General features: G+C 43.7%; 6 protein-coding genes and 1 non-coding gene across 7 annotated transcripts in view; 4 read left to right on the top strand and 3 right to left on the bottom strand.

Annotated features, from left to right (window-relative positions):
- Positions 1–942: 942 nt before the first annotated feature.
- On the top strand, positions 943–1,044 carry Trnai-uau (transfer RNA isoleucine (anticodon UAU)). The gene is made up of 2 exons: positions 943–980; positions 1,009–1,044. It is a non-coding gene; the product is annotated as a tRNA-Ile (tRNA).
- A 565-nt stretch (positions 1,045–1,609) lies between these two features.
- LOC131271769 (pinin) lies at positions 1,610–3,964 on the bottom strand. The gene is made up of 3 exons (XM_058273298.1): positions 2,987–3,964; positions 2,553–2,912; positions 1,610–2,470 (listed from the first exon to the last, which is right to left on the bottom strand). The coding sequence occupies exons 1-3, from the start codon at positions 3,843–3,845 to the stop codon at positions 2,274–2,276; spliced, it is 1,416 nt and encodes a 471-aa protein (XP_058129281.1). The 5' UTR covers positions 3,846–3,964; the 3' UTR covers positions 1,610–2,273.
- A 295-nt stretch (positions 3,965–4,259) lies between these two features.
- On the top strand, positions 4,260–6,051 carry LOC131272194 (tryptophan--tRNA ligase, cytoplasmic). Its single transcript, XM_058273850.1, has 3 exons — positions 4,260–4,510; positions 4,585–4,813; positions 4,878–6,051. The coding sequence occupies exons 1-3, from the start codon at positions 4,357–4,359 to the stop codon at positions 5,824–5,826; spliced, it is 1,332 nt and encodes a 443-aa protein (XP_058129833.1). The 5' UTR covers positions 4,260–4,356; the 3' UTR covers positions 5,827–6,051.
- A 968-nt stretch (positions 6,052–7,019) lies between these two features.
- Positions 7,020–8,496, top strand: LOC131272719 (uncharacterized). Its single transcript, XM_058274556.1, has 4 exons — positions 7,020–7,692; positions 7,757–7,889; positions 7,965–8,081; positions 8,289–8,496. The coding sequence occupies exons 1-4, from the start codon at positions 7,020–7,022 to the stop codon at positions 8,494–8,496; spliced, it is 1,131 nt and encodes a 376-aa protein (XP_058130539.1).
- Positions 8,497–12,877: 4,381 nt separating this feature from the next.
- LOC131272709 (poly(A) RNA polymerase gld-2 homolog A-like) lies at positions 12,878–14,263 on the bottom strand. The gene is made up of 5 exons (XM_058274545.1): positions 13,786–14,263; positions 13,506–13,693; positions 13,320–13,438; positions 13,126–13,241; positions 12,878–13,062 (listed from the first exon to the last, which is right to left on the bottom strand). Exons 1-5 carry the CDS (start codon positions 14,261–14,263, stop codon positions 12,878–12,880), a joined length of 1,086 nt encoding a protein of 361 aa, XP_058130528.1.
- Positions 14,264–15,172: 909 nt separating this feature from the next.
- LOC131258849 (peroxynitrite isomerase THAP4-like) lies at positions 15,173–15,959 on the bottom strand. The gene is made up of 2 exons (XM_058260238.1): positions 15,883–15,959; positions 15,173–15,798 (listed from the first exon to the last, which is right to left on the bottom strand). The coding sequence occupies exon 2, from the start codon at positions 15,796–15,798 to the stop codon at positions 15,313–15,315; it is 486 nt and encodes a 161-aa protein (XP_058116221.1). The 5' UTR covers positions 15,883–15,959; the 3' UTR covers positions 15,173–15,312.
- A 1,260-nt stretch (positions 15,960–17,219) lies between these two features.
- The window catches only part of LOC131260408 (phosphofurin acidic cluster sorting protein 2), a 38,368-nt gene continuing 27,805 nt past the window's right edge, over positions 17,220–27,782 (top strand). The window contains exon 1 of the mRNA XM_058262119.1: positions 17,220–18,456. Within this exon, the coding sequence (XP_058118102.1) occupies positions 18,347–18,456 (110 nt within the window). The 5' untranslated portion in view covers positions 17,220–18,346. The remainder of the gene's footprint in view (positions 18,457–27,782) is intronic.

Raw genomic sequence — 27,782 nt, 5'->3', positions numbered from 1 at the left:
GTGGCCGGATGTATTCTGAAGAGTTGAAGATCCGTGAATGTCGGCCGGTTGGAGACTGACCAAATGCCATTTAGCCGCCGACGATACCGCTGCCTTTCGCGAGATTTCCTTCGCAACCCCGAAGCGTGGTGGAAATACTCGAGCAGTATACATAAATAAAATACATGTTATTAGAGTTTTCCTATTGCATTAGGGCGGACAAAAAATTATTTTCGGTATTTGTTTCTACCAATTAAGTTTTACTTCGATGGCGTAATGGAGCAGATATTTTTTCGTACCCTCGAGCGAGGTAAAGGGTCACAACAGGGTTCATTTCAGAAAACAGGTAGGCAAGAGCGCCGTTACAGTAGCGCATCCAAAATAATTTGAAAAAAATGCGCATTTTCTACTATCGAAATGATGGTCCATGAGCGTACGGTAGCTGTAACGTTGAGCAATAATAAGTAGATTAATACATTTAACCGTGAACAATGTGAATGCGATATCAAACGTGAAATAATCACTACGGAGCAAACAGAAACAACAATAGCAAACAAAAACTTACACGAAAGGCAATGGCTCTTAATCATGTAAATTTTTGCGTAAGATAAATTAGAAAATAATAAAACTAAGCACTAATACGAATAAACCATTAGTGTTTGAGAGTTTTGTTTTACTTACGTTTCTTATTGAAAATATGTATAACCAATCAATCAAATAAATATGCGGCCACATGAACCGCCGTGATTGTTTTTAAAAACCAATGGTAAGAAACAAATATATTGAAATCAATAATTATTATATGCACCCAGCAAGTGAGTTTTTGGTTAAATTAAACGATAAAAACAAATGAATAATCAATCCAACCATACTCCGCGCAACACCGCCGCGCCCCAGTGCTCCACATCACCCCCAACCACTTTACCCTTACTTTGTTTAACATAAACACCAGCTGTTAGCTCTGCTCCAGTGGCGCAATTGGTTAGCGCACGGTACTTATATGACAGTAAACGTGGCTCGATATGAGCGATGCCGGGGTTGTGAGTTCGAACCTCACCTGGAGCAGGAAGTGTTCGAACGTGTTTGTATGCACGTTATCGACCTTTTTTACAGTCAAAGTCCAACCAGAAGGGACATATCAATCAAATCCCAGCCCCAGCCAGAAGCGTTCTAGTTTTAGTGGAGTTAAATAAGCGGATATTCAAATCCACTAACGACACTATTTCGTCGTTTTGTTCAGTAAACCTACCAGAGTACCAGTAATTTTCTCCATTAATCACCAAATTAAACTCCACTCCATTCGGCCACCACATTAACCACCGCATTCCACAAATATTTATGAATTTGTAGAGAAAATTGCTAGGAATCGACTACGAAAAAAATAGAATCGAAAAACGCCGGGGCTTGGTGCCCTTATCAATTACCATAGCTCTACCATTCTACGAATTCTATTTTTAGATTTGACTAATTTTGTTCTGTCGCCTACTTTGAAATTGCTTGGTTTAGTGATGATTAATTTTGTACACTTCGTGTCACCGGTTAAAAAGCGGTTGCCGCTACTCGCTCGAGGAGAGAAAAAAAGTGTATCTTTACATTTGGATTTCTTCGGGTAACAATTAAAAAAGGGATAACATTATAGGACGTACGAAAATCTTTATTATTTACTTTTTCAATCCAAATGCTAATCAATTCTTAACCTCTTTACTGCAATTCAAGTTCGTTTGTCTACTTTGAGAAAATAAAAAAGACTCTTTTGATACGAACAATATTCGAACTCTCCATACTGTCGAAAACAGGATTTACATTTAATGATTTCATTGTTGAGTGTTGTTTTTGCTTTTAACGCATTAGGAGCCTTACAATATCGCCAGCATTTGTTTGAGAAAAATGTTACTTAGCCTAGATGCGCCGACAGACGCACTATGTTGTTCTATTAAACCCTATCGACAATGGTTTTCAAGTGACTGTATAATGGCAAATATGAATTGCCTTCTGCTGGCAGTATTATGAAGAGAACAAGCATAGGGGAGTGGTGAATCTTAGTAGTGATCATTGTTTGTTCTTGGTCATTTGTATACCCGGCTTGTTAAGCACACCACTTTTCGAAATTCAAACCTAACCTTTCAAACCTACTGATCCTACACACTATAACTAAACGACAGATGACTTACCAGTGGGTAAACGATATCCCAGAATCACCACACTCTCTTCTAAATCAAATTTTCTCTGCGTACTGATGTGTTTATCCATCATCCTTATCCGTCTTGTATGGTGGATGACCGCTCAAACGATAATCAATTGTCGTCCGGGTGCGAAGTTCTGAAAGTTATCTGAATAGTTTTCCCAAGGTTTGCAACCGAGTGCGATTCCCTGCTGTCGGAATCATTGTCTAACCCCGAACGAGATGCTTCACCTTCGTCCAATCGTTCGGACGAGAGGAGCCGAACGGTTTTAGGTTTCGCGGATGGCGTGTGCAGTGACTCTTGAGGTTCTGAAAATGGAAATTTTGAAAACACAAATCACTCAACTCGTCGAACATCGGCTAGTAGCACAGTTTTGTGCGACAACAATACCTGTTTTGACCTGTACGTTTTGAATAGTAATTTTAAACCGCGACGCCATCGATGCGGGTAGCGCCGGTCCCTCCGGGACGTCGCACTGATCTTCGTACTCGTAATGAGCGTATGCAGTATTGTGATCCTCATCCTCGTCGTCTAACTCCATTTTTATCCGATCGAGTTTCGTACCAGTTCTACCGCCAACGTTGCTCTCCACATTTCCACTCGCCTTCGAGCTATCCATGGATTTGTCGAAACTGGAATTGTTGCGTGCCCTAGTACCATTTTCTTCAAGAGTTATGATATCCGCCTTGACTCGCACTTCGATTGCTTCGATACTTTCTTTTACTTCTTGTTGCTTTTGTTCCATCATAACTGAAAAATTCGATTAAACAAAACAAATTATAAATCAATTCATAAAATGACACCGAATGTCAACAAATGCATACTTTGATGTTCCTGCTGGCATTCTTCCAGCTTCTTCCCCATGGCAGCATTCATCCGTTTCGGGAGGAAGAATATCGGTGGGTTCGATTTTGTTTTGATGAAATTCCGGAGCGGGCGTTTCGACTTCTCCCAAGTCTCCAAATCTTTAAGCTTCGCAACCTTCGCCTCGAGGGCACGGATTTCTAGCTGTTGTCGTTTGCGGTCAATGAACAAACACTGCTTTTCCTTGCGCATATGTTCACGCTCCTTTTTCTCCTGCTCTTCCACCTTCCTTTCAATCAATGCCTTTTTCTCCTCTTTGGACTTCAGCTTGGACTCTTCCTGAGAGAACTTTTGCAACGTGCCGAGCAGGGATCCGAAGATGCGGCGATTCCGTGCCCGGGATCGTTCGTCGGTGCCCTGGGCGGCGACAATGTCCTCTTTGGACGGTTGTTCTTTGATGACGCGGGAGAAGATTCGAGGCTTTTCGTACTCAGCGTCACGATTCGGGGGGCCTGATAGGCGGCTGAAGACGGATTTTGTTTCCCCGAAAGAACGACGCTTTGCAGGGTTTTGGGTTCCAATATCTGAGTATCGTCGCTCCTGTTCTCGACGTTGCCCGGCCATGCTTGGCGTCTCAAACGCCATCGAGTTTCGTTTTCTGCTCTCGAAGTTGTCCCACGCTCCTACATTGTTTCCTCCACCCGGGCCGCCCCCTCCTATACCTAACTGACCGCCACGAGCATTGTTGTACTGTTCCGCACCGGACGGTTCCCTTCCGATTATTCTCCGGATGCTTTCATTCAACCCTTTCAGGTTACTTCTGGCTCGGTCCAGTTCTTTCTGCAAATCGTTGTAGTCCGTCATAATCTCAGCTTCCATAGGACTTCTGCACTATTTCGACTAATCGAATTAATTGTTTGAATGGCAATAAAACTGTTTTAACACTAGTTTTTCATCAATTAAATTTACTAACAATTCGCTCCGTTTCTATTTTCTCATGGCTTTGACAACTTTGACAGACATGAAACTTTTTGACAGTTGAAAAAGCGATCAATTTCAAAAGGTAAAAACACTAAACATTGTAGCTTTTTGATTGAAAAAACAAGCATTTATAAAACTAGAAACAACAGATCACATAATTGATTAACAATTTTATCCAATAATTTAATGTTATTTTCTTCGATGAATTTGGGATGCTGTCAAATGCTGTCAGTGCCTTTTTGACATACATCAAATTATCGAACAGCAACAAAAACATGTGTCAAACAGTTCACGCATTATTGAAAGCGCGGAGTTGGCAAGAAAACTTGGACTAAAAAGGGGTGCTAACAGGATTATCGGATTTCACAGTTTTATTGAATGAAAATAAGTTTCATAAAGTGGTTAAATAATGAGTAGTTCACCATCCGTTGAACAGCTAAAGTTGGAGGAAACTCCCAACAGCGAAAGTGTAAATTCTCCCGCTGCAGTGGTAGAGGATGTGGTAGATCCATGGACTGTTACAAGCACGTCGGACGCCGGAATCGACTATGATAAGTTGATAAGTATGCATCTGCAACGTGGAACTACAGTGCACTTCAGTGGATTGCATCAATCTAACATTTTACTTACACTGCAGAGCGTTTCGGATGCTCACATATCGATGCGGCGCTGGTCGAACGGTTGGAAAAGGTCGCCGGAAAACCGGTTCATCATTTGATTCGCCGAGGAATATTCTTCTCCCACCGTGACCTTCACACGCTGCTAAATGCTGTCGAGACAGGCAAGAAGTTTTACCTTTATACCGGGCGAGGGCCATCATCGGATTCCATGCATCTCGGACATTTGGTGCCATTCATTGTGACGAAGTATGACCTTAATTGATGGGAAACACGTTGATTTGGCTGACGTAAAGTTTCGTTTCTGTTGCAGGTGGCTCCAGGAAGCATTCGATGTTCCGTTGGTGATTCAACTGACTGATGACGAAAAAACGCTGTGGAAAGATCTCACGGTTGAGCAATCGATGCGAATGGCGAGGGAAAATGCGAAGGACATCATCGCGATCGGTTTCGATCCTAACAAAACGTTCATTTTCTCCAACCTGGATTTTATGGGCAGATGTCCACAGTTTTATCAAAATATCATCCGCATCCAGAAGTGTGTCACCTTCAATCAGGTGAAGGGAATCTTCGGTTTCGGCGACTCAGATGTGATTGGTAAGATAGGATTTCCAGCTGCACAGGCAGCGCCAGCTTTTTCGACCACGTTCCCCTTCATCTTTGGAACGGACAAGCTACCGGTGCTTATTCCCTGCGCCATCGATCAAGATCCCTACTTCCGGATGACCCGGGACGTATCGCCGAGGTTGGGCTTTCCGAAGCCGGCCCTGATTCATTCGAGCTTCTTCCCTGCGCTGCAGGGAGCCCGCACGAAAATGTCCGCCAGTGATACTAACTCTGCCGTGTTCCTGACCGACACTCCGAAGCAGATCAAAACGAAAATCAACAAGCATGCCTTCTCTGGTGGGCGTCCAACGCTCGAGGAGCATCGGGAATTCGGTGGAAACACCGACATCGACGTAAGCTTTCAGTTGTTACGCTTTTTCCTCGAAGACGACGCTGAGCTGGAACGAATTCGGGTGGCTTACGGCAAGGGCGAGCTACTCAGTGGGGAAATGAAAAAGATCGCAATCGACACGCTGCAACCAATCGTGACCGAACACCAGAACCGTCGGAAGGATGTCACGGATGAGGTGCTGGATATGTTCCTAACGCCGAGAAAACTGAACTACGAGTTCAAGGTTACCACGGACATCTCTAATGGCCCTGGCGGAGAGGGAAAGAAGAAGGGCAAAGACAAGAAATCATCTAAACAGAATTAGAATCCTTCGGAAGAGAGAATCGCGTCTAACGGCAAGCAATTATCGGTACTTTTCGGCATCAGTGCTTCGTTTTGAAAGAATAACCATTATGATACTTTACATGCTGCGTTGCAGGTGTACAACCGACGGACATTTATTTATTTAATTTATTGCCGCAACATTGCTTCGCTAATATCACCCTACGGAAGAATGGGGGCATGAAAATAAAAGTTTCATCAAACACAACTGTCTGGTTATCGAGTTTGGGTAACGGATTTGTAACGAAAGAAAATGTTGATTATCTTTACCTTCAGTACAAAGGACTTTCACCCTTCCGATGCGATTATCCTTTAGTTACGAACCCTTAGCAAAAGAAAATTCAGTCTACAATTTCTCCATCGCCTTCCGCATCCGACTCCAAACTGTACAGTATTACTGGATCCCGTTTCAAGGAGTCGGAAGTTGACAAAGCGGACGACGAAAGAGACATTCAATGATCGCGCGTGAAAAGAATGATAAATGATCCTCTGACGGGCGCACAAAAGAACCTTCTCGTAGCGTTCGAAGACGTACGACCGTTGCGGCATAGCAATGATGCTGTATGTGCCTTGAGACGGCGGTACAGTAGCCGCACAGGTAAGACACTTGTGCACACAAAACTCTCTGGAGCCACCCGAGACAGAGGCCACAGAGCGGGCGGGAAAAAGAAAACAAGAGAAAAACTTAGAATCAGTCCAGCGATCGGGGTGAGGAAAATACGTGGAAATAAATAGAGAGTAACAACAATTCTGTATCAATTCGTGCAGCCGAGACCGGGTGGCATACGATCAATGTGGTACATATTGAAAACGAGGGTCAAAACGAGATCTAGTGCGTATGCGTCAGTATCAATTCGGATGTCTTCTAGGATGTTCTACCGGAAATTGGCGTGTGCTTCAGTGCTGAGAACTCCACGTGGTAACGTTGTGATCTTATCCTAGTTGAATTTGATTGCAATTTCGAGACAGTTTCGCTGTCCCGAAGAAAAATTTACCAGACGGACGATCAATTTAGCTATAAGTTGAATTCTGTTGAAAAGATCAGTGAAAGGACGAAAATGCGTTTTTTGTGATAAAGGTTCGATGGCATTCGAGATGATACCGTATGCTGATTAGCAAACAAATGCAAATATAGTGATATACTGCTCCGTAGGCGTACCGGCTGGTGAATTTATAATGAACATAGCCGATCTTATTCCAATCGACCTTACCAATGATCGCGATTATCCGGAAACGTCCAACAGTGCGCCGTTGGTCGTCGAAACGTTCGCAACGACCAATCGTGATCAGTCCTACGAGACACTGCACACCCCCGTCCTTACTGTCGCCTCCTATCCAACGGTGTCCGGTAGCTACCCGGAGTGTCCACCGTTTGAGCGCCGTTATCCGACGAGGCGCAACCGAACCCTAACCTCCACCGGGTACAACTCGGCGGTGCCGGTTGCTCTCGGCAATACGTGTAGCAATGTTACTACCGAGCACGCTACAATTCCGGCCAGTGTGCTAAAACTAACGCCGCCACGATCTACACCGCCTGCCACGTTGCTTCAGGTGAACGATGAGCGACGATCGCCGACGCCGGTGTTTGCCATGGACTTTACGCGCATCAACAGTGCCGAAACGAGCGAGGAAAGTGAGCGGCTGGTGAAGAACGTGGTGATTTCGTTCACAAACTCTCTGACGGGGAAAAACGAATCGTCCTCCACGGCGGCCACCACCGGCATGGCATCGACCGTCAGCCAGTGCTCGACGACCGTCTCTTCCAGTTCCAGCAACTCTTCGACGACCGATCTCTTGTCCCACTGTGACGTGAATCTGTGGCGCAAACGAGCCCAGGAAATAGAAAACGGTAATGGAGGACGATCGATGACAGTTATTGCAGACTCAGGTCATCTAACTTTCTACGTTTGCAGATTACAAGAGATCGGCGTGTGATCGGGAACGGACCAGAATGCGTGATATGAACCGGGCGTTCGATTTACTTCGCTCGAGGCTCCCCCATAAGAAAGCTTCCGGTAAAAAGTATTCCAAGATTGAGTGCCTACGGTAAGAGTGCCAATGTTGACCTTATAACGAACCACAAATCGCACAAAAAAATGCTTTTTGTAACATTGCTCACAGGGTGGCGATCCAGTACATACGGCACTTGCAACGAGAGTTGGAGATACCAACGACACCTTCGCCACCTCCAGAAGAAGAATGCATGTACGATGCGCCGATGCCGTCCTTTAATCATATTCTACTGCCACAACAACCACAACAACAGCAGCAACAACATCATCATCATCATCATCATGTACAACATCATCATCAACAACAACAACAACAACAACAACAACAACAACAGCATCAGCACCAACAACAGCATCATCACCAGCAGCAGCAACAACACCAGCAACACCAGCAACAACAGCAGCAGCACCAGCAACAACAAGCAGCAGCAGCAGCAGCTCCATCGGGAGCCTATCTTGGCTTGGATGCGAATAATAATTTGCCCCACGTTCCAAATCAAGCATTGTCGACACCAATGGCTTTATCGTTGGCTCCACCGCAGCAACAACCCCAACCAGTTGCTCAGACAACGGTTTCCCACAATCCTCAGTGGTATATTGCAAATAGCCCGGACGGTTACAGCTACTACTACCTTCCGTAACTTTGTGAATTTTTATCTTAAGAAGATGTAAAAATAAACAGCTTGTAGCCAAAAGGTCGTAGCACAAATGATGGATGTACAAATAAAATCTATGTATCAAAAACAAAAAAAAAACACATTAGTCAGATCGAAAATGTATTAATTAAGCTATGAGTAAACAACGACACGCGGACCAAATTTGCACAGCGAAATAATTTTATCCGACTTGCGATCCTCTAAATTTAACATTTTGTCGTATGTTTTGATCGTTACTCCAAAATGAATAACACTTAGCAATTTACTTTATGCCATTGTATTGTGTATGTTTTAATCATTCAATCAATAGTCAGTACCTTCGACATTTTACAGAACACGTTTTTAGCGTGTCCTGCAAGACACGTGAGCTGTATATATTTTTCCGGTACCAGACGTATTTCAAACGTCTCAGCTCTCGAAGGTATGCAATAATATAAATGTACCATAAAATTTCGCCTCATGCTATAACAATCAAACATTTAACTGCATTTAAAGTATTGCACTTTTATTGTCTCTTTGTCTGGATGGCGTTAAATGTGCCATCCAGAAATAAATGCATTTGCACAAACACAACTATACAATCGTGTCAATAGAAAATTTGTTAGAAAGTAAAAAGTACTAAAAAATATGTTTGCTTTCAGATGATTTCCAAAGAATTCATCTATCTTAGAATGCTACTTTTTTCATTCATTTCATTTTCTTAATATCAACACTTTCTTCCGTTTCTTTCATTATTTCTAAAAGTTTTTATTAATGTGTTAAAGATTAGCGAAAGATCATAAAGATTACAGCCCAACAGGTCGTACATGTTTACATACCTTATGTTGTTAAACGGATGCGTTTTAACGCAAACGCAACGATCGGCTTAATCTGCGTTTGTGCAATCGATTTGAAAAGTGCATATACTCTATCTCGCTCGCACGACATATGTCGTCGATAGAAAGGCGGATGGCACTTAAAGCGAGCCTCATCTATCTCGCTCGCACGACATTTGTTGTCGATCGAAAGACGGATGGCACTTACAGCGAGCCCCATTACAGCTGCAGACTTTCAGGACGCCGGACCATCCCAGTTAAGCATAAATTGAGTGTTTGCAAATAAGTATAACAAAAAATGAATTCAAATAATAACCAACATGAAGCTAGCCCTGGAGACATGAAAGTTGGTGAAGCGGTGCAAGAATATGGAGGCAATATGTTGCTACCGTTGGTCCTGCAACAGCATCGATCTCGACCGCGAAATAGAACTACCGGTAAGTATGCGCAGTTTTATGGGATGCTGTTCACCGAGGGTCCACTGGAAAAAACTCAGATTGTCTACGCTCTGACTCATAGTCCAAGTGCAACTGTTTACCTATGTCTGGAGACCATAGATTTTTATGGTTTTTCGCTTTGCATAATGGCCGCCACTAAGAAGAAGAAGTAGAAGAAGAAGAACGGCCGCCGTTGAATGGAACCTTCACCAATCGTTTGAATGGATGCATCTTGCGATTCGATATAGTTTTTTATGCGATTTTCATTCGAATGGGCTTACGATAAATTTAGCACATTTGACATTTAATGCTTATGACATTTCATATGTTTATGTCATATGAAAATATGTTTAAAATTTGTTCAATACAGGGTGTCCAACATTGAAATGATTGCATTATGTTGGGGATCGTCAGGAACTACCCTTTTTCCAAACCCCACGATCACATCATGATTCATCGCGATCGATATTAGGGTCATCCTTTCCCGGTGTCCCGGAAAACCTCCATTTTAGTGAATCGCATGCAAGCCTCCAACAAAACGTCGATGAACATGGATGATTATGTAAATCATAAAAAATATGCTCCAGGTACAACAATGGTTCTCCTGCTACATCTTCTACAAATTTTGCATTTGTAGTATTTTTGAAACAACAAATGAAATAGAGAATGGTAATGGAGGACATAATTACATTGCACGTACTAGGGGAATCTTACATTATATAAAAGATGTACATTTGCAGGTTACAAAATATCCGCGTGCAACCGGGAAAAAGCAAGGACACGTAAAATAAAGCGGGCGCTCGATTCACTTCGCTCGCTAGTACCCATTCCGCCAGCATCCAAAGAACGTTCCAAGACTGAGATCTTAAGGTAGGAGTGGCGTTTCGTAGCTTATAATGCATCCAAAAGACTCGAAAAACGCTTTTTGTAACATCCCATTATTCACAGGGTGGCGATCCAATACATACGGCACTTGCAACGAGAATTGGAGATACCAACGACACCTTCGCCACCTCCGGAAGAAGAATGTGCGTCTCCTCCAAGAAAGCGAAAAGCCGGTAAGTAAGTGCAGATCTGCAAATCTTTTCAAGAGTATTTTTATGTCTATGGGTTATCAAAAAACATGGTAAAAATTTAATCAAAGTGAAGTGGGTTGGGTCAACTTGATATTCCGCTTTACCCCAAGAAGAAACACACCGCGATCGAAATTAAGACAAAATCCCTGATGCAAGCCGCCAACAAAAACTAACTTATAAGATTTTTTGATCCTATTATATTGAAAAAACTGTATGGAATAACTACTCTCATCCGACATCCTCTTTTAATGTTGAATTTTTGACATTTTTTCTCACTTTTTGATCATTTTTGTGAAACAAAAAAACCATCTTGTTTGTCCGAGTAGTGTACCAGAAGTTAATAAATCGGATAACAAACAGAAAACAACAATACATATAAATCATAGCTCTGCATAAAAGAATTAAAAATATTAGGTTGCAAATTCTAAGAATTCATTCTTTCTTATAAAATAAAAAATTATTGACATCACGGCATGGAATTCTTGAAGTTGCTTTTATGTCTTAAAATCAGACAATATTAGAGATGATTGAGAAAATTAGTTAAGTTAGAAAATTAGTTAAGTTAAGAAAATTAGAAAAGTTATAGTTTCACTCTGCGCTCAACTAAGGTGGAATACTGCGAAATGTGGCATGTATTCTACAAAGAATAGCTGTTATTCGACGGCTGGGTTTTGTTATTGAAAATTTGTCAAAACTTTAAAATATCGGCAATTACTAGTAGTAGTGTACTTGCACATTGCGATGATCCGTTATATTTCTTTTTTTCTGTTGTACTAGGTCAAACACCTTCCCAACGTCGTCGGTGCGACTACGAGCACCGGCGGTTGGCCAAATTCAAAAGAGAATTGGTTAAAGTACGTCAACTCCTAGGTGTCTCGGAAAACGAGACTATATTGAAAACAATCACGTAAGAATTACTTATTGCAATTTTGTTGTTTTTTGTAGATTATCGTAATATTTTTAATATTTTTTAAACACAGTTCAACCTCTATGTACATAAGCTCGTTAACTGGGAAAACGAAGGCGATCGCAGAAGCTTCTGCGGAACCTCCGCTTCGGATGGACTGCACAGGTAGGTCATTAATTCTTATGGAAAAAAAATTTGATGTCAAAACTATCATTTATATTTATTTATATTATCATGCACAGGTATGCAGGAGCTTGCCGTTTCCTTATCAGGAATACCAGACGAGCCCACCTCCTTGCCACCGTTCGAGGAATGTTTTAATCTAAATTTCCACCATCATGCCATGATTTTTAGTGAGATTAACGTAAATTCGAGCGATAGTGTCCAAGAGTTTTCCGGCACATTTGATAATTTCTACATACCTTCACAGCAAACCTTAGTAGATAGCCCATTGCTTCCAATTAACACGCAAACCTCTGCAAATGGAGTAGATGCAGATACTACTTACCAAATAATGTCTCAACATGATCCACTGCTCAGTGAGACTATTCTATTGGATTCAAACGACACCGATTACTTGCCACACCAGAATAATCATCTCAGTTTTAATGAAAACCTTTTCCTCAATTTCTCTGAATATGTGAATTTGACAAGTGGCGAAGGATGGTAGTGGATTTTCGAATGGATTCAATTTAGATATGACAATTTCAATAATCCCTATAATATTTTTTCATATTGTGTTGTGCTAATAGTTAAATAACAGAAACTTCCGGATAAGAAGATAAGCATAAGAAATGCTGACCTTTAGGTAAGGCGATTCAGGTAGACACAGCTTAATTGTTGTGGAGATCACATTTTTTGAACACTGTACAAAATTAATAAGACTGCTGACTGATTTATACACCGACATCCTAAGTATACGTGAATGTATTCAAAGAGGGAAAAGGTTGGTTGATCTTAATTTTTAAATTAATTTTATTTGTGTTTTGTGATTTTTGTTTTTGTTGGAGTTTTGCGATTATAATTTTTTTTTTCTGTTAAGTTTTGTATGTTTTTTTTTCTTTTTTTTTACACAATAGTTATACTAAATGGACGCAGCAATGAAGGCTAAATCATGTATGAATAATCTTTTTAAAAAGAGCTACTATTAGTGAGAGGTGAAAGAGTTGGTGTTGAGAATAATGGTTCCGCGAATATATCGTTCAAATCTTGAGTGTCTTCCAGTGTTCTCCAGGATGCAGCTAAGGCAAATTTAATCTGCTCAAAAACATAGCCGTTGTGTACGGACTTTGCGGTGTTGGTGCGATTGAATGGTTCTGAAAGGGAAGCAACAGCCGTGAACATATTTGAAATTCATCGATAATTATGACATTGCGTACCTTCTATGCTCAAATAACAATGAGCTTCATCACGAATAGATGTTTTTGATTTCCAGGCACATTCTTTCGCGGGTATGATTGTGCCAGTGCGAACAGATAAGGCATAGTTTTTGTAACTAAAGGATAGGATAATAATACAGAAAAGTTCCTTAAAAATATATATGAAGAAGTGATTTCGAAACAAAAGTACTTACTCGAATTTGGTGTAGTATTTTAGGAAGTTAGTGAACAAGGAGCTCAGAGTATCATCATTATAAGTTGAAAAGGCCTCAACACGCTCGAATAATTTAAGGCGGTCAGTATTGACAGGTCCCTGAGATTAAGAGCGACGTAAATAAAATTGACTATATCGTCTTCGTTGTATTAAAACTGCTACTTACCGAAAATTTTTCAGGATATAGCTCATGCAAGCATGGCAAAACTGGAGGACTGACACCACACTGGAGAAAATTAATAACCATCAGCGCAAGTGAGTAGCTCGATAAGGTGCAGTTCTTCGGATCATTTAAATTATTGTGCTTAGCCCAAAGTTTCACAATTATCACCAAGGGTCGAACACGCCAGTCCACTGCAAAGACAATGGGGAAACAGTTTAGGAAGAGGTATGCAGTAGTTGAATGAAACTTGCTACAATTCCGTAGGAATATTTAAAATACGCACGTTGAGCGTAGCAGTGCAATAGTTGAGTGTTCCTTATTCCCACATAGTTGTTAAAGCTGATTTCAATGTCGAAATCATCCGGTTTGTGCTTGAGCCGCAGAATAGGAACCATTGCGCAGATTAGTGAAATTTGCTCCAGATTTGTCGAAGGCATTCTATCAAGAAATTGTTTCACATGTAGGAGATTCTCCAGTGCTTCCGTACGCAAATCGCAATACAACGGACCATCCTTTGCCACCACACACATATCGATGTCCGAGCCCTCCATGCCGAACCCAGAAATGGTGCTGCCCATCAGAAATAGCTCGAACTTTGGCAGACGCGGAATCTTTTGGACGCATTCGTACAGGTGTCCCCAAAGATTCATTTTTTGCAAGAAGGTTTTCTCGGTCTGCTTTATAGCGGTAAACCTTTGCCAGATGCTGAAGGAAAGCTTGTCCCAGCACCCATTCGTTGGGGTTGATGTGCGAGGTAACATGGTGACGGAATGTGGACTTCGTGGTGAAATGCGGGCTTTGGAATGATCGATCGCTGTTGGGTAGTACTGCTTCTGGGAGTATTGTATATCTGCAAGATCTCGTGTTGTTTCATTTTGATCGGAATGCAGATAATGTGAAGGTTGTTTAACGCATCCGCAGTGATAATGGTTGGAAAATGATCGTAACGATTGATTCAGTTGATGACCTCTATACAACCACCGATCGTTATAAAAGTCTTTCAAGTCGCAGGTGCAGTGTTCCGCCATCGGACGAAGTCTTTGGCAGTGACAACTGTTTTGCGACGCTGCAAACATCTTTTCTCTTATTTCGTGCAAAACATCGAAAGAGTACTTATACTTGGTATTTTTGGACTCCCAGCAACAAGCGCGGTGATTCAAAGGAGTTGAAAAACATGCTTCAGGATGATCCATGTGAATGCGATGATGTGGTGATTCTTCACAGTATTGCTCATTTTTCCAAGCGACATTTCTTTTCATCGACTTTCTGTCTGCTAATTGCGATAAGGTCGGAAACGAATCCAGGTTGAAAGACAATACATATGGAAATGAGCTAAGCGTGACTTTCGGAGAGTTCAGCTCTGGCTTGGATTTGATCCTGGATCGTCCCATCAGAAGGCTTTTTAATAGGCTATGAATGATGAAGAGATAAGTATTGAAAAATGTAGAACGGCATACAGAAAAGTAGGATAAAAGTGTTACCGTTCTTTAGCTCCTTTTCAAGCTTCCTCGGAATAGTTTAAACTTTGAGCTGCGGCCAGATATCTTGCGAACTAATCAGATCTCCTCACGATCTCAGATACTACAAGAATATGAATAGCTAATTGGTGATGGCAAAGTGAACTTTGTTAATTCAAGAGAAAAATTAATTAGGAGTTGGTTACTCGATGCATTTTTATTACTATTTCTACATTTTTGTAATTAACAATTGAATAATAGTTCCAACACCGCATGCATTAAATTCATGTTTTGTAAACTTAACACATTAATCTACATTCCCTGAACCTACAAGGCTTTGTTCCTAGGTAAAATTATGCTACCTTTTTATAAATGACATTCAAATGATTGGTCATTGGTGTATTGGTTGTCGCCATATCTGTTTGAATCTCGAGTGTTCCGTCCGAATTCAGTCGATATTTTTTCTGAACCGCCGTCACAGCTGGATCCTTTCCAAAGGACATACGATCGACGGATTTTGATAGCAAATTTAAAGTTGTTTCTGTAGCCTCTCCTTCTTCCAGCACGACTAGTCCAAAATTATGCGCGATCATGAAAGCGACTTGATTGCTGCCCACCTTAACGCGCAAGAATCCGTTCTCCAAATGCATGGGGGCTCCGGAAACGGGGTGTCGGGAACGTGCCTCATAGTTGAGCAACGGTTGTCCCAGTGACTCGAACTTGATGACTTCGTTGTAAGAAAAATCGTTAATTGTGGGATAGCTTCCTTTTGCGCTAACCGATTCCCAGGTTCCGATGAGCCACTGGATCGGCCGTAACGCTTCGTGAACTTTGGCCATCTGCAAAAGTCCGCGTGAGACAAAAACAAATTTAAATCACTTGCCGTATATTTGCGTACCTCTCTACGCTTTTTTCTATCATACATTGCTTCAATACTTATACTCTGAAATACGCTGATTTTAAAGCCTTTCGCTTTGGATATAACGAACGTCCGTGCCGGTTCTTTGTTATTTTACGTAAAAAAGAACAGTTGTTTTGCTTGGTTAATCATCCGTCTGTCAGTTCGTCTGACGTTTTGGAGAGGCGTCTGATCATCAACCTGGGCAGTGTTTAATTCACATAAAAGCTGAATTTAGAGGAACATTAATTTCATCAACAACTTTTTTGCCTAAAAAAGGTAATCTCCCTTAGGAAGTGAATTGTAAAAATGACTAATCAGTCAACAAATTGATTATTTTAGCTATTGTTTGGACTAGTAACCAAGGTTCTATGAACGAATCGGATGATTGCATCAGAAGGTGAGTTGATCACATCTTTTGATGTTGTTCGAATGGCCGGTAATTTCAGTTGCGTGGATTGCAATGTCGATAAAAATTACTATGTTGTTAATTTACATAGGTTAGTTTATGATGCAATATATTGTTTACATGTTATGTAACCTTTTAAGCATATTACGATGCATTATAAACTAATAAACCAAGAAAACCAATGTGTGTTTTGTTTAATTCCATAGGAAGCATTTTCATGCGGAACGAAGAAATTGTAGATAGCTGACCAATATTCATGTCTTTTATATCGTAGTTCATTTAATATAATATGTTAAATTTGAATTATTTACTCTGGTACCACAGATTGTTTTGTTAAAATTATTATCCAAGTATTTCTGTCAAATTTCGCCCTTCCGTCAAATCACTGCACATTAGTTTGCCTTTCGAAGCAATAACGCTTGACTCCAGTAACCTTGCTTCCGACTGTCAGTTGACAAAAATCTTTCAAGGTGGACGGTCGACGGTATCTGTAGCTGATGCTCGTTTGGTTGGCATCTTTGTCTTTGTTTTAACAAATTTGGTTAAAAACATTTGCGTCCGTACCAGTGGTCGCCCTGTCGCAAGTCGGTGGATTTTCTTTGTGTACGGAATGGTGGTCGCGAGCTCGAGCGATACCGCTTTGTGCTTCGGATGTCTGTAAGCGACTCCCGACCGGATGTGTTAGGATAAAGGGTGGTTTTTCGTGAATGAAACAACCGGAGGTTGTGACACGGTGTCTGTCTTGTGCTCTGTTGTTCGTGTACGCCCCGTGAGGAAGGAGTGCTGTGCTGCAGGATACCGTGCGCTTTTCGGAAGTTGCGTATTATCCGAAGGAGTGGCGACTTCCATTTTCCTGTCAAATGGGCGCAGCCTCAAAACAACCTCTGGGCGAATGGCGCTGGTCCATCGCCGCACACCCAGCTGCCGCCACCAGGTGTGACGACGCCTCGGAAATAGTGTAATATTTTTTGCAAGCATTTTCCGTGCGGATTGTGTGCATGTGTGTGTGTGTGTTCGTGAACGTGAATCGCGGGGTGTGATGACCCGTAGTGTCTAGTCGCGGAATTGCGTTATCTCATCTCCTCCCGTCTCGGCGACTGCTGGCCATCCGTAGATTGTGCCGTATCTTTGGTGGTTTGTTTGCTGGCTCCTGACGTTGGATCGAAAAAGGAGGAAAGCGAAAAGCTAATCGACGGCGGCACCCCTGTTGCATTGGCTTTTCCAAATTTTCCTGATCCCCGTGGGCCCGGAGAGCGCCTTACGGAGCGCAATCCAGGGAGAGAGAATACGATATCTATCAACACGGTGTTGTCCGATAAGAGGCAGAAAGATTTGCGGCCGCGATAAGTCCCTGTTTGCGCTTTCGGTGACTGAATTTTGCCAAATAAAAATATTAAAACAAAAACAGCAAAGTAAAACCTCCTAGTTGTACCGGAATAGGTTAGCTCACAAAGCCATACCTTTTGCTAGCCGCGACCCTTCGCGTGAAAATAATCCATCAAAGGCAGCCGCCTCCTTTGGTGTGTGGTGTGTTTTCGTGTTCGAGGCTGCCTGCGAGCGATGTGTTGTGTTCGTCGTGGGTGTCGTTGAAAAAGGCGACGCTGGCTGTGGAGATAAAACGAAAACCGGAATCAGGGTTTTGAGCCCGGAAAGTGAAAGCAAACCGGAAGAAAGGTGGTGTGTATGAAGTGTCCATCTTAAACGCAAGAGATAGCCGGAGAGAAAAAGAGCGTAGCGATATGAATACAAAAGATTGCACTAAAAGGGCCAATTGAAAGGTAATTCTTAATCCGCGCGGGTTGGTACGCCGTTTGTCAGTCCTCCAGCCCCGAACGTCCATCGCCCAAGCGAAAGCCAAAGCGAGAGAGGCCTCACGTTCCGGTTGCCATAGTTCCCGGCGAATCCCGGTGTTGAGAGTCGTCGGTTGCGCCGTCATCAGAGTAGCTGTGGCAAAAGCGCAGCGAAAGGTCCCGGTTTTGCTCTCGGTTTGCCAAAGGGTTGCTGCGCCTCCGGAACCGGAATCGACCAGCGAAAGGAGAAGAAAACGACAAGTGAAACAAAGCCTCCAACACCGCTCACCATGACCGACAAAGTGGCCAAATTCGAGAGGATGGCGATGACCAAGCCGGTCCCGATGAAGCTGTTCGCCGCCTGGGAAGTGGACCGGACGCCATCGAACTGCATTCCAAGGTAGGTTCCTGCGAAGGAGCGAAACTCGGATTGAGTTCAGCCGGTGGTGCAGGAATACTGGGTGCTTCCGTAATGGGGTGTGTGCCGGTACAGCGCGTTCCTATATCCGACACCTAACGGTACCGAACGGTATTGCGTATTTGGAAAATCGAAGAAAAAGGCGCCCGCCATGCCATCTCTCTGGAGTCCCTTTTCGGCGTACACCAATTCCGTTCGCTCCGTATCCGACCGACCGCGGCTGGAGCATACAAAAGGTGCATTCCCGGTTGCAGCTGCAGCAACATTTCGGCACCGAAAGTGCAATGTTTGGTTGTATGCAATTTCTCGACCCACTCCGTTACATCCTCAAGCGGGACAATCTCTTCCACGCCAGGACAACGTCATATTCTCTTTCTCTCTCCTCCTCTCTCTTTCCATCTCTAATTTTCTTCGAGAGATTTTCTTCAACACTCCACCCGTGTGCAACAAATTGGTTTTTCATCTCCGGTGAAATTCAGCGCCATTCGATTGCCCCCGGGCAATAATGGGGCAGCTGGTAATGTTGCACATGAAACTTGCACAGCATGTTATCAACGAAGAATTGCATTGAAAAGAAGGGTTTGAGAAGAAAGAAAAGCTGTTCCGTAGATTGGTTAAAACTTTTGGAAACTTTAAAATGATTATGGGCTTTAAATAAGTAATAGAAACCCCAAACAACATATTAAATCATTGTTGGAAAATGTGTTTTTAGAATTAGTTAACAAAAAACAAACCCCTTATCAACGTACAGCAAGAAGAAATAATTCCTTTTTTAGTATGTGTTGGGGTTTAATTTGAATCATCAGAAACCGTAAGTTCAAGTACGGGGAGGTCCGTGATGATTATTATTTATTACGCCACGTTTCGCCGGTCCCTTGGTCCAACCACCCGCTTCCACATACTGGATGGATGAGTTCTCGAGAAGGGCGATAGAGAATCGTTGAACCCCGCTAGAATATGTCGTTGACCCAGATTGAAAGATTTTCACTTTTGATTCTGGAGCGACAATCACGAAGTCATGCCAACCCATACCGGTACCGGGTTGGGTGAAGGGTTTGTGGGAGGTGGAAGGGAGGAAACGAAGAAAACCTAAAGCAATCGTTTGGGGGTAAGCGACCTCAAGGCGGTCGGGCAACATGCTTTTCCCCATAAGTCAAGAAGATGGACGAGTTTTTCCCATTCGTCATTGGGCGATGATTATTAAGAAGCGCGGTGTTCTTGCCGCCTGTTGGGCCGGATAGACAAAGCGAGCGAAGGCCAAACGGGATTGGAAAAGAGGTGTGTGGGTGGGTCGGTTGGGTGGGGGAAAATGTGTGATTTTCTTTCCCCTTCGCCTTTAGCCCCATTATCCACCACCCCATCAAGACTGGTCTAAAGATGATGCCGAAGTGGGGGAAAAAAAGAAAAAAATCGTACAAACACACACTCCCAGCTTTGGGGAAAATTATATTATATGCAAGCATAAAAGTTCGCGTTTCTTCAGCGGCTGAGGAAAACTGGTTGTGTCTGTTGACCTCCGAGAACCAGAAGCTTCGCCGGTGTTCAACGATGATGAATTGGGAAGTTTTCCTCTATTTATAATACCTGTTCTGTTCAAATTTTCTCCTCCATCGGTGTATTTGGCCTTTTTTCCGTCACGGTAGATTTTGCTCCATTTTTATTTCGCCCCGCTGCCTGCCCTTTGCTATCAGCGATGGAAAACCTTTTTTTCTCACTTCTAATTTTCATCTCTAGTTTATTACGGTTGGTGTGGTGTTGTTGAAATCATATATTTTTAAACAGCTGTATGAGGTAGCTCAAAAACGCTATTGCGTTGTTGAACCAAAAGCGTAGCTAAACTTACTTTGCTATAATCTCATTTATAAAAACGCTTTACGATCTCGGCTCGATATTTGCCTGCACGCGAACGTGGCATATATAGGAGAGAACGAGATTGTTCGAATCTGAGCCGACCCACGCTTTTCGAATGGGCGATCTGGAGTAATTTATTATAATTTTAATTACATAGTTGAGCCCTTCCACCCCCTCCAGCGTCTTGCGCTATGGCGTGTTTATAGTTCGGTCTTTCGGTAGTTCTTCGTTTACGTTCTACTCACTACTGAACCCAGGCCATTTTAATCTTTACGAGCGCCTTCTTTGTGGAGGAAACGGGGAACTGGTGCACGAAAGAAAAAAAGAGAACCGAGCAACCAAGCTTGTCTTTCTCCCACGAGGTCTCGGTTTCGGGTCTAACAACGACCCGTGCATGCCATGCATGGCGCACCCATCCCACCGGCATCGGTCGTCGTCATGGTCGTATGATAAAATTCAAACGACTTCTCCAGCTTCCCCGGGTTGCTACCGACTTCCCCGTGCGTGGGCCGAGATAGGTAAAGATTATTTCCCGCTCGAGGGGTGGATGTGGAGGCATTAGAAAAAAAGGGGGCCGGCAAAGGGCGGCATCATAAATCCTCGAAAACTACCTTGGCGTCTTCGGGTTGTTCTCAGCTTTCGAAGAATGTCATCTGGAGTGCGGAAAAGAATGCTTAAAACTATGTGGAGCTGATGGATCGCTCCGTCGGATGTCGGTGTGAAAAATGGGAACACTGTCGATGCCGGTTATGAAAGGCAGGAATGTTCATTTAGCATCCCGCCAAAGGTCCGGGAAAGGGTTGTCAACCTTTCGCATGATGTCACTGCTATCGGGGATTGGATTGCTCCTCTAACATATTTCGAGTACAAAAATTGGGTAATAAATTTTACCATATTACTCATTTAAAAATATGCTACCGTACAGTTCCTCTATGGAGAAAAAGCTTATGAAAGTTTGCTAATCATTTTCGTATAGACCGAAACCCTATCGCTCGCTTTCATCCATCCAACATAATCCGGGAAGAGTGATGGTGAAAGCAACAATCCGTTCATTGCATTCGTCTTGCCGTAAAAAATAACACGACCGTGTCAGAAGCTGGAGCCCGGCAAACATTGCCCTTTGCCTACGGCGGGGTCCCGTATGAAGACACATTCCAGCCTGTTTATGATCAATATTAGAACATAATTGGACGTCATTGACTGGTTGTGCGACATAGAGGGAAAGCGGGCAGAAGAAAATAGGCTGGAGTGTTTCGCTCCGCCCCCGGATGCCCGGGAGAAAAGCGTCATTGCTCTTTTTATAGGTGGTTTTACTCTTCTTCAGAATACGATAGTAAATTGAAGCACGTATTAACTTTACAGCCCGATTGATTCAGGACGGGGATCATGCCTGATACAAATGAGTATGTTGATTTGTGTTTTATTTTGGGGTTAAATTAATATTCTGTTCATTAACATTGTTATTTTTACTTTTTAATATAATAGGTAACGAGCTTGACATGAAAGATACCACCAAGAGTGGTGAACTATAATTTACCTAACTTCATTGTCACAGTTTTTATCTGTTGAGACTTAAAATGGTTTTTTAAATTGTAAAAGGAGTTCGTGCTTTGCAGTAGTATTAAAGCCATATCACTTAGCTTTGTGAATATATTATGAATGTATAACACAAATTGGTAGATGTCAAGATTTAAATGAATTTGCAATATGGAAATAGCATTACGTAGCTTTTTAAAGGAATTAGCACAAAGTCTCCAAACAAATCTCCAACATGATCTGCAGTACTTAATCTTAGTACTTGGAAAGTGAAATAGGTATAAAAGTTTTAGCGTACGCTAAAAGTTCATACAAACACAAAAGTTTCATAGAAAGGAACAAACTTCTAAACTCAAATTTTTCCAAATATAATTACAGATTTCACTAAAGCGACAATGTAACTGCGCTGGTAGCGATCCTATGTTGCTTAATTTCCCTCAGTTTGACTTTCAACCCGTTGGGCGGAATTCCCGCATGGCCGCGTGCCAAATGGGCAGCAGAATCTGCACGGGTTGGGTTGCGACAGATTTATACGTAAAAATAGTCAAAATGGCACCGAAAGATACAAAAAAAATGTAAATCGCGGCCAAGGAGGTTAAACACCGTGTGAACATAACGACGATGCAATGGAGCCTTAAAATTGTCAACCCCGGTTGCGCGAGGCGCAAACCGATCGGAACAGCCGGCGTCCGGTGTTCGGTGCGGCATCCTTGGCTCGATTTTGGGGATTTTTGATCGCTTGGCCGCATCTGGTCGCACGTTGGCACATGCAGATTTGTTCAATTTTTAATTTCCATTTTTTTCGTTCTTCGTTTTTGATGTTGGCGCTCGTGAATTCTTTTTTTTAGCAACAAACACACATCGTCTCCCTATCGAGCCGGGCACTAATGACCATGGACGGTGATGATCCGTGCGGGCCTTGGAATGTCGGTGGGATATGGGTGCTACAGTGATGATACACAGGCAGGCAGGCAGACATTCCGAAAGCAACGTGTACCCGGTGCCAAACTCCGAACGCGGATGAATTCTACGACACTTTGGCTTCGGCCAGGCCGGTTGTTTCGTTCCTTTTTTGTCGCCAATTTCAACATCCGCTGCAACTCGTCGGTGTGAACGGCGTAAACATTAAATTGTTCGCGCCGCTAACCTATTGCATAATCGACGCCGCGTTCCTTTTTTTCCGCGTGGCACCACCCGGTGCCTTTTACAAGAACTTGGCACGGTTGTGCAATTGGACTGTGGAGGTCAAATATTTGGATTCGCCATAATGCAGAACAACATCGGAGTAACGCAGGCGATGGAACCGACCGGCGTACCATTTCCTTGCCGGGCCAAAGAGAAACAAAAAAACAAAACGAATACCAAAAAGGCCGCCAAGAATTCATTCGTTTCGCGCGGCCCGAGTAGGATGTCGCCCGTGGCAAAATGCATGACGTGGCACCGTTCGGTGACAGAATGGGATATCCGGAAGGAAACGAAACCGGATGCGACGGTTTCCTTTCCAGGGGGTTCGGTGGGTTGGGAAGGTTTTTTTTTCGGTGTTTGTTCGTTCCTTGTCGCCCCCCCTTCAACAACCTCCTACAACACCCTTCGGCGTGGCGGGCCTGCCGTTGACAGGTTTGTTTTATTTCGCCTTCCATAGTGGGTCGAGTGGCGTTTAGCTCCTCGTGCAGCCCGTAAAAAGCTCCTTGTGCTAGCGCCACCGGTGGAAGGAATTCCTGGGGAATGGTGGGGAGGGAAGAGACAAAGAAATAAGACCCGAAATAGGCCGCACCCCAAACAAGCCACCACCGGCGCGAACCCACACCGAAAGCGAATCCTTGGGTGCGGGTTTTTGGAAGGCTTTTTGAGGCGAAACGAAAAAACAACCATGGACCGAGTCGGCGACGTTGGACGACTCTTCTTTTCGCAATTTCCTGGCGGAGCATGGGGATGGGGAGGGGAGGGCGAGTGGAATCGATTTTCCTCCTTTGCGCAGCCTGTGCAGAAAGTAGTCCCAAATGAGCTGGGCTGGACGCGGATGGGGTCGCTTGTCTGCCAGGGCTTCCAACCGGCTCGGAAGCCAGCGCCCTATCTTATATCTCTTTATTTTCGCCCGGACCGGAATGGTTCTGGCGAAAGAACTAACACCGGATGGCCGTTACTGGCGACCGGCGATCCTTTATCGATGCCTTATAGACATGGCGTAGGCCGTAGACGTTTCTTCTGACGTCTGGGTAATAGGTCTTTCTGTTTTGGGCCGTGATTTGCGTCCAACTTTGGTTTCCTTCGGCAGGAAATTGTCATCGCAAACACTTTTTCTCATCTCATCATCATGGCGCACAATCTTTCCCCTCGAAGTTTTACTCCTTTAATTGCCCGGGAACAGCGTCGTACGGAGCGTCGTACGGAATTGTTTTGCCCGTGCTCGTGCCTGAAGCGGGCAATAATTGGTCACCTTGGCCTTCCGTGTCAATCACTGTTTAAGGTGCTGCTGCAAGCGCGACGTCGCATGCAAACGGTGCTGTCGGAAAGATGGCCAGGCACCCCGCTATGTCCGGTGCACCCTCACCCTCCCCTCGGGATCGTCGAATAGATGTATGTTTCTGTCGCAATGGATCGCCGGGCAAAAATGGAACAATGCTCTCGCTCAATGCTAACCGCGTCTGTCGCAACCTTGGTCTGGTCGCGCGGATCATTTCCGAATTCAGCTGCCGAACCGGTTTCCCATCACGCGAAGCCCAGGCCGCCTTCCCTCCCGGGTCCGAAATTACCACCTCGTTGGCTCGAGCAAAAAGTCGGTGTTACACTTCCGTGCTGATCTGTGAGAATCGCTGCCCTTGAGGCCGGGATCTTTCGGTTCGCTGTGCATTAATTCACTTGGTCAAGGTCTTCGGGTTTGTCGTGCAATCGATTGCGTTTTGTTTCTTCCCACATCCAACACAAAGAGTCCATTTGCTGGTGTGAATATTTTCTCCGACCTTGACGACAGTATGTTTGCTAAACGGAATAAAGATAAAATAGAAATGGACACGAGATAAAGATACCGTGCCACCGTAATCTTATCACTTTACTGCTGAAAAGGATGATAAGGTCGGTGAAACGTATTCTTCGCTCGTATAAAATGTGATAAGGGCTCAAGAACTTGACGTTACGGTAACCTACTTTTGTGTTGTTTCAGCAATAATTTTAATGATTTTTATCGTTTTTTATGGAGTACAACCTGTACTAAACTGTATACATTTGTTTCTTCATTCAAAAATGATGAGGCACGCTTTGAGAATACCTGCTCTTGTATACTATCAATATAAAAATCAGAACTTCTTGTTTTGTATCTTTCCAAACTACTAATAATACTGTAGTTACGCGAGTATAACATTTCATTCGAATAACGCAACCCCTTTTATTGGTTTTTCTCCAAATTAGTTTTTTTTTAACAATTCTGTCTTTAAAAATTAACATAGCACATAGATTAATTTACTAAATTTACTTTGACTGCCACTTTTTTGTGATTAAAAACAAGTTCTGTTCAATTATCTTTGAACTTACGAATATTCAGTACTATGCAATTCTACTTATTTTGTTGTTTTTCAATTGTTTGCACCGGTTTCGTCCTTTTTAATCGGTAAATTTGATTTTTAAATGTTCTACGAATGATCAAAATTTAAACAACACCCCATTTGTAAACATAAGAACAGAATTCCTTGTGTCACACTTATACAAAACAGTTATTCTTATTGTTTTGTTTATTCTTTTCGAACTTATGCTCAACGAAAAGACAACTTACGCTCAACGAAAGAGTGAGTTGACTTGGCTAATTTAGATTAAAAAAACAAGTTGGAATGCCAAGAGGTAAACAACTGGCGCCCTGTCGAGTCCGTGAAAGATCTTGTTGTGTTTTTAAACCAATATTCTTCAGCTATATGCACTGTTTGTTTTAAAATACTTCTTTAAAAATCACACACGAAATGCTTCGAGATCTGGAAACCAACTAGTACTTTTCAACTTTGTTGACTTTTCCGTGGAGATCAGGTTCAGTTTTCTCTTTCGAGTACGAGTTCAAAGGTAGCCAAAAGCTCTGCCACGCTGTTGGATCACCTAAGCAGACCTGGTTCTTGGTCGATTATAATGGTTGGTTGTTAATTGGCCAAACACTGAGAACCGATGGAGTTTCCAACGCTTCGTCGGGCAGCGAAGGAGGATTGAGAAAAAACTTATTTCACGGTCTTTCCGGGAGTTACAAAGGAAGTTACAAAGGAAGTGGCGAAGCTGGTGGGTTCGATTGGGCAGATCGTTAGGTAGCACCAGGTAGATGTTGAGGTAGCGATTCCCGGTTTCACCTTACGGCGAATAAAGACCGGGGCGCCCGGGTCGGGATATTGCCATCTTGCGTGCGGCTACAACAACCCTCTTCTCGGTCGAACCTTTGTGACAGTGGGCCAGTCGACATCGATCAGCACCCTTTCGGGCGCCCGCGAAGGAAACGAGATACGTTTGGCATTGTTGGTGCCGCCGTTTCGCTTTGACGGATCGCGTTGTGGCCTCGTTTCTTGCGAGGCCGGTTAGCGTTACGGTTCGCTGACGCTCATCTCACCCTCTCACAGAGCCCCTCAACGAGGTAACCGCGTCGTCTTCCCTCTCTCCCACCCTCCACCACAGTGCTCCGTTTGTTCTAAGTCGTTCACAATGCACTCAGGCAGAGGCAAACCCCGGTAAGTCGATCCGCGTCGGAACGGTAATGAATTGATGTTTGTTTTCGTTAGGTTGACTGCCGTAACCTCGAATTTCATAACACAAAACCGGTCCACCATATACGCCGGTGCCGATATCGATTGCTGCGCTTTTGATGCTGGCCGAGCAGGAAGAAGGGGGTCGGGGGACGGTGGAAGGCGACGTCGTCGCATGTAACCACAGACGCGCAGTTCTTCCAGGCGACGTTCTTACAAGACGCCAGCCAGCGATGCGAGAACCGTCGCCACAATGCGAGCGCGTGTTGCCAATGGGTTTGTTTTTCCAGTCGCCGTCGATCGTTTCCCGCTGTGTGTTTCCCAGCCGAGGAATGGCAAATATGTGCACTATATTACGCCTGCATACGTAATGCTGTAGAACGCAGCGTCTAGTGTGTCACTGTGTGGAGGGAAACTTCAGAACGAGCCTTCTGGCGGAAGGGTGCATAAGAGCCATACTCCGAGACCTTAACGTGCTTTTGCGCATGACGTTGCTTTGTGGAAGGTGTGTGTGTGTGCAAGCAGTTGAACTTCAAGCTGGTGTGTTGCCCATCGTTGTTGGATCGAAATGTACGAACTGTTTGTGCCGGGTCTAATACTGTTTTTTTCATACCTTCGACAGCTAATCAAGCACGAATCCTTTGTGTGGTGGAAAAGCGTTCGTTCGCTCGCCTCAGGAGGAGGATGCATTTAAACTGCATAGAGGTATATTGGCCGCTTCCAATTGTTGCCTTCGTTGCGTGAACCGATGTGTGCCGTGTCCTTCCAGGGATCCGACATCCTCATCCCCCGCTCGACAGGTGCCGTGTTCTAATTTTACCTAGAACAGCAATTTGCCAAACCGGCTCACTTTTCTCCCTCATTGAACAGTACCCGCTCGTGCGCGCCACCAAGAAGACGCACTGCATTATTTACGCCGGTTGGTTCCGTTCGGGCTCACGAAGCTCACGTTCGACTTGCCCATCAGCTCCTCCAACCCCCGGACGGGAATGCTCCGGTTCGATCGACAACCAACCGGCCGGTAAAGGGTCTCGATGCGCGGGTTGCTATACTTTCCATTTGGCGGGGTTGCGAGCGGCCTCACTCCCCTCATACCGTTCCTTCCTTCCTTCCGGGTTCTGCAGCAGCAGCTACAGGTCTCATTAAGGTCTGACGTCGTCGCCATGCACACACCGACGATGGAGTGCTACAAATTTCACCTTCCACGGTTTGGCG

Source organism: Anopheles coustani, chromosome 3 (genome assembly GCF_943734705.1).
Source record: "Anopheles coustani chromosome 3, idAnoCousDA_361_x.2, whole genome shotgun sequence".
Lineage (NCBI taxonomy): Eukaryota > Metazoa > Arthropoda > Insecta > Diptera > Culicidae > Anopheles > Anopheles coustani.
Note: the sequence above shows the minus strand (reverse complement) of the source record. Positions and strands in the feature narration are given on the sequence as shown.

Bases quoted from the DNA above. Each gene is read 5' to 3' on its own strand.
- LOC131272194 (XM_058273850.1), top strand. From the start codon at position 4,357: ATGAGTAGTTCACCATCCGTTGAACAGCTAAAGTTGGAGGAAACTCCC. The intron at 4,511-4,584 runs GTATGCATCTGC...CTTACACTGCAG, and splicing joins CGACTATGATAAGTTGATAA to AGCGTTTCGGATGCTCACAT. The intron at 4,814-4,877 runs GTATGACCTTAA...TTTCTGTTGCAG, and splicing joins GTGCCATTCATTGTGACGAA to GTGGCTCCAGGAAGCATTCG.
- LOC131258849 (XM_058260238.1), bottom strand. From the start codon at position 15,798: ATGGCCAAAGTTCACGAAGCGTTACGGCCGATCCAGTGGCTCATCGGA.
- LOC131272719 (XM_058274556.1), top strand. From the start codon at position 7,020: ATGAACATAGCCGATCTTATTCCAATCGACCTTACCAATGATCGCGAT. The intron at 7,890-7,964 runs GTAAGAGTGCCA...CATTGCTCACAG, and splicing joins TCCAAGATTGAGTGCCTACG to GGTGGCGATCCAGTACATAC. The intron at 8,082-8,288 runs TCTACTGCCACA...AGCAGCAGCAGC, and splicing joins ATGCCGTCCTTTAATCATAT to AGCAGCTCCATCGGGAGCCT.
- LOC131271769 (XM_058273298.1), bottom strand. From the start codon at position 3,845: ATGGAAGCTGAGATTATGACGGACTACAACGATTTGCAGAAAGAACTG. The intron at 2,913-2,986 runs GTATGCATTTGT...CGAATTTTTCAG, and splicing joins ATGCCAGCAGGAACATCAAA to TTATGATGGAACAAAAGCAA. The intron at 2,471-2,552 runs GTATTGTTGTCG...TTCCATTTTCAG, and splicing joins AAACGTACAGGTCAAAACAG to AACCTCAAGAGTCACTGCAC.
- LOC131272709 (XM_058274545.1), bottom strand. From the start codon at position 14,263: ATGTTACCTCGCACATCAACCCCAACGAATGGGTGCTGGGACAAGCTT. The intron at 13,439-13,505 runs GTAAGTAGCAGT...TCTTAATCTCAG, and splicing joins TATATCCTGAAAAATTTTCG to GGACCTGTCAATACTGACCG. The intron at 13,242-13,319 runs GTAAGTACTTTT...CCTATCCTTTAG, and splicing joins AAATACTACACCAAATTCGA to TTACAAAAACTATGCCTTAT.